Source organism: Manacus vitellinus, unplaced genomic scaffold (genome assembly GCF_001715985.3).
Source record: "Manacus vitellinus isolate BGI_N305 unplaced genomic scaffold, ASM171598v3 scaffold_27_pilon, whole genome shotgun sequence".
Taxonomy (NCBI): Eukaryota; Metazoa; Chordata; class Aves; order Passeriformes; family Pipridae; genus Manacus; species Manacus vitellinus.
This window is the reverse complement of record NW_021940039.1, coordinates 5,431,042-5,439,434: the sequence shown is the minus strand read 5'-3', so window position 1 is coordinate 5,439,434 and position 8,393 is coordinate 5,431,042. Positions and strand designations below refer to the sequence as shown.

Here is an 8,393-nt window from a genome sequence, read left to right as displayed (position 1 = left end):
GGGCTCCTGGGTGTTCTCCAGTCTGAAAAACGTAATCAGGGAGTCACCAAGCCAAACCCAGAGCCAGGGAGGGGGGGACGTGTCTGGAGGGTGAACGTGGGTCCCAGCCTATGGCATCAGACAGCAGCGCTTCCAAAAGTGGGGCCAGAACCCTCCATGCCCTGGCTGCCCCTGTGGCTCAGCCTCTGAGCTACGGGGCAGCAGCAGCTGCTGCCTCCCAGCCTCCGCTGGAGGTGTCTGTGGGGTCAGGGTGGCTCTTACCTCCAGTTCCTTGGGGCTGCAGTCAGCCACACTCACACTGGTGGGATTGAAGGGGTGGTTTGGGACTAAAATCCCATCTTCTCTGCTCCTAGATCACAGCACAGACCGGCTTCTGGCACCACCGAGCCAAACTGGATTTCCACCGGTGACCTGTAAGGTGAGGTGCCGTGTCCCCCTTCTCCACCCCCAGGCTGTTCCAGGCCATGTGGGGCCCCCAAACCTGCCTAAGCTGCCATAGAAAAGGTTTTGTGTCTAATGGGATATTTGCCAGCAAATTCAAGCCACGGACACTATATATTTCTTTATTTGTAAAGGTGTTTGAAGTCCTTGAATTTACCCTTTGGCCACCTTAAATCTAGTTTCTAATCCTCGGCGCAGTTAATCAAATCCACAGTGGTTTGAATTATGAGATGCCTGGGGGGGATTTATAGCTTGTATTGCTGATTATACCTTGACTTTATTATATTGCAAATACCTAACTTACGGTCACGGCTGAGATTTACAATCCTCAGGTAGGTGCTCAGGATAACTTTTAGCAACTTCAGCTGTAATTGGAGGTGAGTGATGGGGCTGTTGCCACAGATAAACATGTAATCTGTAAAATGTTAAGACAGGGAAAGAAGAGGCAGAATAGGTGAAAAAGGATGGGTCACCCTTAAAAAAAAATAGTAATATAATTGGGTGTATTGCTGAGCAAGGCTCTGGGATGCCTGTTCTGGCTGAGGCATCTCTGCCCAGGAAGGGCTTGTTGGCCTCCAGAAGATACGAGGTTTTAGATCGGGATTTCAGCTTTTAAGCTGAAGGGTTTTGGATATTGAAATAGCCCTGGGGAGGGGGAAGGGGTGACAAATAGAAGTGGGGTGCTCACAGGGCTGACGCTGCCTCCCTGGTTCAGGATTTTCCCATCCCAGGAGAGCAGCAAGTCCCGTGTGGGCACGTGCCCTCGGCCAGCATGACGAGCGAGGTGGTGGAGAACGAGTTTGAGTTCTACTCCAAGGCAGAGAAGTACTGGAAGGACGTGCCCGCCACAGTGGATGGCATGTTGGGGGGCTACGGCCACATCTCCAGCATCGACATCAACAGCTCCAGGAAGTTCCTGCAGAGGTTTCTGCGGGTAGGTGGCATGGTCTGTCATGCTCTTAAAACCCTGTCCTCCTCCCAGCATGGAGCTGTGCTCTTCCCGCCCAGTTGCTCTGTGGAGTCCTCTGTTGCTGCATGCTGGGAGAGCTTTCCCCTGCAGCGGGTTCCCCAGTCCTGTCCCATGTGGTTTTCCCATTTCTTCTCTGTGGGATTCAGCCCCTCACGGTTGTTGTTCCAGGAGGGCCCCAACCGGACGGGAACGACCCGTGCTCTGGACTGCGGGGCCGGCATCGGCCGGATCACCAAGCGGCTGCTGCTGCCCCTCTTCAAGACAGTGGACATGGTGGACGTGACAGAGGACTTCCTCACCAAGGCCAAGAGTTACCTGGGCGAGGAGGGCAGGCGGGTGCGCAACTACTTCTGCTGTGGCCTCCAGGACTTCAGCCCCGAGCCCAACTCCTACGATGTCATCTGGATCCAGTGGGTCATCGGTGAGGGTTGCTCTGCTTCCAACCTGTCCTGTCCAGCTTCCCCCGAGGGGCAGGTGCCTCATGCGCTGGGGAGAGAGCAGCTTGAGGTCTGCATGAAGGATAAGCATCACAGCATGAGTGGGAGTTTGGGGTGTGAATCTGCCCCCTATCCCTGCCCCACAGAGGGGCATTGAGGGCACTGTGCTTTTCCCCGCCATGGGTCTTTTCCCAGAAGCCCTCCAAGGCCAGAGCAGAGGTGTGGGTTGGATGAGTTGGGTTGTGGGACAAAAGGTGGACACCCCAAGATAAAGCTTCCCCCTGCAAATGGCTCAAGTATTTGGCTACTTGGATCAGGAGGGATCCCAAACGCAGCCTCACAGCCTCCTCCTCCCGGTCATCCTGTGCCTTCTAACCCCTGCTCTGCCCCTCCAGGACACCTCACCGACAACCACCTCTCTGACTTCCTGAAGCGGTGCCGGGCTGGCCTGCGGCCCAACGGCATCGTGGTCATCAAGGACAACATGGCTCAGGAGGGGGTGATCATGGACGATGTGGACAGCAGCGTCTGCCGGGACCTGGACGTGGTCCGCAAGATCATCCGCCGGGCTGGGCTGCACCTGCTGGCCGAGGAGCGCCAGGAGAACTTCCCTGACGAGATCTACCACGTCTACACCTTCGCCATGAGATGAGGGCAGCGGGAGGAGGTCTCTCCCGTGTCGTGACTCCCCCTTCTCTGGGGCTGGTGACAAGGACGGGACTTTGTCTTCCAGGTTGCTGCTGTCTGTGAAAAGAGGTGTTTGCCAAATACATTTTCCTGCTGTTGCACTTCTGCACGTGGGCTGTGTCAGGTGCATGTTGGCTCGGTGTCACCCTCGGGGGGCTCTGGACAGGAGCAAGAGGGTCTCCCATGCAAGAGGTGATCTGTGGGCAGCAGCAGGTTGCTGACCACAGGATTTCTGGTAGTGAACAGGTGCTTGGAGCACCTCTGGGACAGTCTGGGCTGTATTCCATGTCTGGGTGTTTGACCCCTTCTGGCTGCTCACAGCAACAAGCTGGGTAAGGGGAACAGGAGAGATCTCTCTTATTTCCCTGTGGTGGGTTGGGGAGGGAACACCAGGTTCTGGGGCTTTGAGGGAGCCTGTCCTTTAAACCCGCGAGCAGGTCTCCCACACGTGCAGCAAAAAGGGAGGTGGCACCTGGCTCAGGCCAACCAAACCAAGCCCAGTGTAGCCAACACTGGCACAGCATGTGCCAGGGGGTCAGCCCATGTGCAGACCCCGACCCTCCAGCCATCCCCCTGAGCCCCCTCCTCCACCCCACCTCCCCTGCAAAAGAAACAAGCCCCTGTCATTATTACAAAAGGCCTTGTTTAATTGCTCAGTTCCCATTCCAGACACCAGGGCAGAATTTGATCACATTACTGGGTTTTTTTTAAACACCAGGTCATCAGGACACACAGCTCCAGTTCCACGGGGCGGGAGAGGGTAAAACTCAGATGCTGCCAGGAGGCTGATGGGGGAGACAACCCTTCTGCTGCCAAACTGCCAGGGAATCCCAGATCCACCTGCTGTAAACTGTCCCTAATCAGAACAGATTTTTCCTCTTTTCATCCTCTTCAGGATCTGTTCCCCACGACAAACAAAAAACCAAAACAAAACTGTGTGGGGCTCAGCTCTGCAGCCAGTCTTTGGCATGTCACAAAAAAGCAGATGCTTAGAAGGAGGAGGGAGCCAGGTGGCAAGGCTGGGACTCAAACCCTCCAGGTGCAGCCCCAGAGTTTGCAGGTTCCAGTAGCAGGTTGAAAAGAAAACCCTAGAGTCCTGCTGCAATTCTGTGTTCCTGGGAAGGAGGCACTGGAGAATGAGGACCTGGGAGCAGTCAGCAAGGAAAAAAAACAAGGAACAGGGAGGGAGGCACAAGGCACTCAGCAGTTAGCTGTCTGTTCCTTGTCTTTGCACAGGGAACACACCACAAAGCCAAGAAGCATCCATTTGTCTGTTCTGGAGCCCAGCACCTCCAAGACATGCCTGGTGAATGGTCCTCTGTGCCAGGATGGGGTGCAGAAACACAGAGGGTGTGCAGCAGTTGGCCACCGCTGCCAGCCCTGCTTCCCCTCACTCCCATCCCTGGATTCAGAAGCCCAGATTGAGCAAGGAAGGCATCCACACCCACAGGGTGATGCTGGACCTGCCTCCACCACCAGGACTGGAGGCAGGAAGCCAGGAGAGTGCTGCCAGTGCTCTCCTTCTCCCAGCACCCCGAGGCACAACTCCACCAGACACCTAAGGCACTGTGTCACCCACCCATGGCAGCACTGGGAGAGAGGGGACACGCTGCCTGTCCAGACACAGCACCCAACACACTGGTCCTGCCCCCAGGCTTTTGCTTAACCTCCCCCAAAACCAGCCCTCTGCCCCAGTATCTGGCTCCCCAGTGCCCAGGAGCTCTCTCCACCCCAAAGACCCACAGAGCTCTTCCCACCCCCCCCATGATGTGCACCAGAGCGACGAGACCTCCACAGACACACGTGTGATATTGTGCCCAGAATGCCACAGAGAGGGGCTCCGTGGGCAGCACTGGCCAAACCATGGGCACATGGACAGCAGCACCTCTTTGCTGTGAGTAAAACTGTCCAGAGCAGAGATGTAGAGGCTGCAGGCACAGCAGGACAGTGGAGGGAGGAGACATAGAGGCACTGTCAGGCTCAGAGGTCCTCGTGCCCGGCAGCAGCGTGGTCGATGAGGAGGTACCACTTCAGCCTGTCTGGGAGAGGTAGAGCCTTGATTTTGACATCTACTGGCCACGGTTTAAGGCGCTGCCGGATGAACACCCTGCAGAGATGTTTCAGTGCTTGTGGCGAGCGCTCCAGCTGCTTCAGAGAGCAGAACAGAGTCCTGACCTTCTCCCCGTGGTACCTACAGCTGCTGGTGTTGACCTCGAAATTGCTGGGCAGCTGGATGGCTTGTGAGCTGGCCATCATGAGCTCCAGCAGAGTCTGGCCCTTCTGGATGAGGTCTGTGGAGAAGCTGTCATCTTCAGAGACACTGAGGTGCGAGCAGAGGCACTCGAAGACGATGTGGAAGCCTGACCAGCATGAGGGACCGTGGAGGGAGCAGTTGTAGGCAGCTCCTGACTCCAGCAGGAACCGCAGCAGCGGGAAGTGGCATTTGAAGCTCTTGAAGCAGAGGTGGGTGAGGGACTCGGGGGCCGGGCACTCGCTGGGGTTGGCACCGTGGGCCAGCAGCAGCTGCGTGACGCGGAAGCAGAAGCGGTTGATGACCTGGGCCTCCTCGGTGTTGCTGCACGCCATCTCCCCCAGCAGGAAGATGATGGAGGTGAAGACAGTGTCACCATCTTTGGTGGTGGCCCTGACGTCCGCGCCTGCAGGAAAGGACAGAAAATGTAACAGACCATGAGGCCAGGCCAGCACCAACTCTGGCACTGCTGGGCTTTACTCTGCTCCAGTGGGAACATAAAGGAGTCGGGAGGGCAGTGCCTGGTGCTGCACAAAGGATCAGCCAGTGCAGAAAGGGGAGAAGGTCGCCCTCACCTCCTTCCAGCAGGAGCCGGATGCTCTCGGTGTTGTGGATCTGGACACCATCACTGCTGGCCAGGGCGTGCAGCAGCGCTGTCTTCCCTGCAATGGAGCAATCGCTCAGCCACGTGACAGCAGGGTGGCACCCCAAAAGGCAGGAAGGAAAACAGTCCACCCCACCCACCAGACAGCCAAACACAGGGAGTCACAACCCTCCTCCTTCTGGCGGAGGCTTCTGTTGCCCCTGTGATGGTGAACAGCTGTGCACACAGGCCACATGTGCAGGGCTGATGGTGGCCTCAGAGGGCACACGTGCCACAGCAAGGCGAGTTTCAGAGCACGTGGGCACCACAAGGCTATGGAGGCACAGTCCCATCCCAACTCCCACAGGCTGTGCAGGGCTGGTTTAAACCCTTTTCACACGGTCAGCACACAAGGAGAAAACACCAAGCATGGGGAGGTTCTGCAGCCTGCTCCCAACTTCCAAACCCACTTGTAACCAGGAAGCACAAGCAGCAGCAGGACAGAGGGACCCAGCCCACCCTGGGGGCCAGCAGCAGGGGCAGGTGGATGGGGCACACAGACCGTTTTTGTCAGCAGCATTGACATCGGCCCCCAGCTGCAGCAGCCGCCGCAGGCACGGCAACCGCTCGGGCTCCTCGCTGGCCAGGTCCAGGGGACTGCTCTCATGGATCTGCACAGAGGGTTAGAGAACACCAGTAAGCATTAAACACTGCAAGAATTAAACACTGTGAGTGCCTCTGGAGAGTTGCTGCTGGGGCATCATCATGCCCAGCGTAAGAGCGTGTTTGAACCCATGCCCAAAAATCAAAGTGAACCTTCTCCAGTGTATCCATAGGCAGAGGTCTGTCTCCTCCAGCCTCCTCCCACCTGCTGCTCCAAAGCAGAGACAGGTTTGCTCAGCCAAAGGCAACCTGAACTTCTGCCACAGCATCGGAGCTCTACGGACAACAGGCACAACAGGGATGTGCCAAGGGGAAGCAGCGTGTGGTGAGGCCCAGGAGAAGGGGAGCAGGGAGGGCTGTCCCCACACAGCAGACCTTGCAGCCAAGGCTCAGGGGGGCTCAGCAGGGCCATGCCCAGGCAGCAGAGCCCGTACCCGGTCTCTCCGGTTGATGTCGGCGCCGTGGTGCACCAGGAGCTCCACCATGTCCGGCTGGTTGCGCAGCACCGCGATGTGCAGGGGGGTGTAGTAGGTGACGGGATCTGAGGACAAAAGCATGGTCAGGGAGAGTGAGGGGCTTTCCCCAGAATGGCCCCAGCACCTGCCAAAAGTGGAAAGAGGCAGCTGGGGCGGGCCCTGAGAACACAGCAATGCCCACGAGAACAGGGCTGTCATAGACCCCCCCCAGGTTCTGCTGCTCCAATGGCTCCATCCTGCCAAAAGCCCCCAAAGCTGCAAACTGGTCCCCTGGGTATCCCCCCAGTTCATCCTTGTGGCTGGGTCTCCACAAAACACATTCACATTATTCCAGCAAGGAGCAGGGGACTGAGCTGGCAGCTCCCCCTCTTTCTGCCCCACCTCTAGGGGCAGCTTGTCACCTGCTGGTTCCTCCAGGCCCAGCCCCCTTCCCACCAGCCTCACCTTCAAAGCTGAGGTCAGCACCAAATTCCAGGAGGATTTCTGCAGCAGGGACGAGCCCCAGCTCGGTGACCTTCAGCAGGGCATAGCTCACACCTTCCTGATAAAACGGGGAGTGGGTCTCCCTCTCCAGGACTCGTCTCACAGCCGAGAGCTGGCTCCTGTCACTGCCCAGACAGGCAGGGCTTGAGACACACAAAAACCCACCAGTTACTCAGTGGACAGCACATAGCTCAGGTGTGTAAGGGCCAAAGGGGTACCAGGGAAGAAGAAAAACCAGAATAACAAAAATCCCTGGCCTCCCCTCTGGTCCTGTACCCACCCTCTAATCTGCTCGTTGTGGGCCACAGCTGAGCCCCAGTTTAGGTTTTATTGCCAGGGGTCAGGCAGTTCCAGAGGAGCACACACAGTCCCTGTGTTTGCTCTGCTCCACCCCCACATTCCCAAAGAACTGCAGCAAAAGGAGGGGCTATGGGATGAGCAGCAGTGCTGCCTGACCTCTGAGCTCCAATCATCCTCCCTAGAGCCCCCCAGGGTGTTCAGCCCCCTCTGGTTACCTCTCCAGGGAGCTCTGCCTTTCCCTGTCCGGCATCACCAGCAGCCCCAGGAGCTCATCCACGAGGGGCTGGTACTCAAAGATGATCCTGCGGAATCCGTGCAGGAAAGGCATCGTGCTCTGCTCCGTGCACAGCCCTCCTGGGGCACTCCAGCATGGCACTGCTGGCTTCCCACACACAGCTCTCCTTTCCAAAGGGCTTTTCCACTCCCTTTAAAACAAACGAGCCTTTTCAGCAGTTTGGCACTCAGAAGAAAACACGGCCTTCCTCCCCCCCTTTCCTGATATAAAAGGCAGCCAAGAGCAGCGCAGGGATCTCCTCCCACACACCACAGAGGTGTATCCAAATTATCTCCTGCATGCAGAGCTGCACATTGGAGTTATCTGGGTGCAGGATGGAAACACACCCAGCAGAGCCCAGGCCTGGGGCAAACCCTTTGTGCCACACCTGGGGGGCTCTGAGAGCACATGGGGGGGGGTCTGTAACCAGCAAAGCCCTGCCTCGCTTTTGAGAGGGAGAAGGGGCTGGAGCTGCCCCTGTGGCCTAGGAGTCATCCCAGAGACCACCAACCCCCCCAGTGCACTGGGGTGCAACCTCAGAGACCCCATCTACACTGCGGGCCCCCCCCCCCCAAAAAACGCAATGGGGGGAAAGCACAGCAGTGGAGCCCAGACCCACCCTGGGACGAGAAACAAGATGCCACCTGGAGAACACTATGCAAAAGGTCTTTAAAACACACATTTCCATTTCCTTATCACCCTTAAATTAAGTTAAATAGTAGATTTAAAATAATTCATTAAAAAAAAAAACTTTTTCGTTGTTGTTGTTGTTGTTTTTGTTTTACAATGTTTCACAGTCGGAATATTTGGGCTATTATCACCACACAA

At 56.9% G+C, this 8,393-nt stretch overlaps 2 protein-coding genes across 3 annotated transcripts; one reads left to right on the top strand and one right to left on the bottom strand.

Moving 5' to 3' along the window:
* Positions 1 to 291: 291 nt before the first annotated feature.
* NTMT1 (N-terminal Xaa-Pro-Lys N-methyltransferase 1) lies at positions 292 to 2,644 on the top strand. 2 transcript variants are annotated; one of them, XM_008919406.3, is made up of 4 exons: positions 292 to 418; positions 1,157 to 1,375; positions 1,580 to 1,832; positions 2,244 to 2,644. In XM_008919406.3, the coding sequence occupies exons 2-4, from the start codon at positions 1,214 to 1,216 to the stop codon at positions 2,498 to 2,500; spliced, it is 672 nt and encodes a 223-aa protein (XP_008917654.1). In that variant the 5' UTR covers positions 292 to 418; positions 1,157 to 1,213; the 3' UTR covers positions 2,501 to 2,644. The 2 variants fall into 2 exon arrangements, with proteins under 2 accessions (XP_008917654.1, XP_017929902.1); XM_018074413.2 differs by having other exon boundaries at positions 303 to 418; positions 1,173 to 1,375.
* A 514-nt stretch (positions 2,645 to 3,158) lies between these two features.
* Positions 3,159 to 8,009, bottom strand: ASB6 (ankyrin repeat and SOCS box containing 6). Its single transcript, XM_008919402.3, has 6 exons — positions 7,507 to 8,009; positions 6,953 to 7,134; positions 6,467 to 6,573; positions 5,932 to 6,040; positions 5,362 to 5,448; positions 3,159 to 5,192 (listed from the first exon to the last, which is right to left on the bottom strand). Exons 1-6 carry the CDS (start codon positions 7,617 to 7,619, stop codon positions 4,516 to 4,518), a joined length of 1,275 nt encoding a protein of 424 aa, XP_008917650.1. The 5' UTR covers positions 7,620 to 8,009; the 3' UTR covers positions 3,159 to 4,515.
* Positions 8,010 to 8,393: the final 384 nt, after the last annotated feature.

What these genes read in the sequence shown, in the direction of transcription:
- ASB6 (XM_008919402.3), bottom strand. Translation starts at nt 7,619, where the DNA reads ATGCCTTTCCTGCACGGATTCCGCAGGATCATCTTTGAGTACCAGCCC. An exon ending in AGGCAGAGCTCCCTGGAGAG is followed by an intron (nt 7,135 to 7,506) that starts GTAACCAGAGGG and finishes GTGTGTCTCAAG; the next exon opens with CCCTGCCTGTCTGGGCAGTG. An exon ending in CCGGCTCCTGCTGGAAGGAG is followed by an intron (nt 5,193 to 5,361) that starts GTGAGGGCGACC and finishes CCTTTCCTGCAG; the next exon opens with GCGCGGACGTCAGGGCCACC.
- NTMT1 (XM_008919406.3), top strand. Translation starts at nt 1,214, where the DNA reads ATGACGAGCGAGGTGGTGGAGAACGAGTTTGAGTTCTACTCCAAGGCA. An exon ending in TCCTGCAGAGGTTTCTGCGG is followed by an intron (nt 1,376 to 1,579) that starts GTAGGTGGCATG and finishes TTGTTGTTCCAG; the next exon opens with GAGGGCCCCAACCGGACGGG. An exon ending in CTGGATCCAGTGGGTCATCG is followed by an intron (nt 1,833 to 2,243) that starts GTGAGGGTTGCT and finishes CTGCCCCTCCAG; the next exon opens with GACACCTCACCGACAACCAC.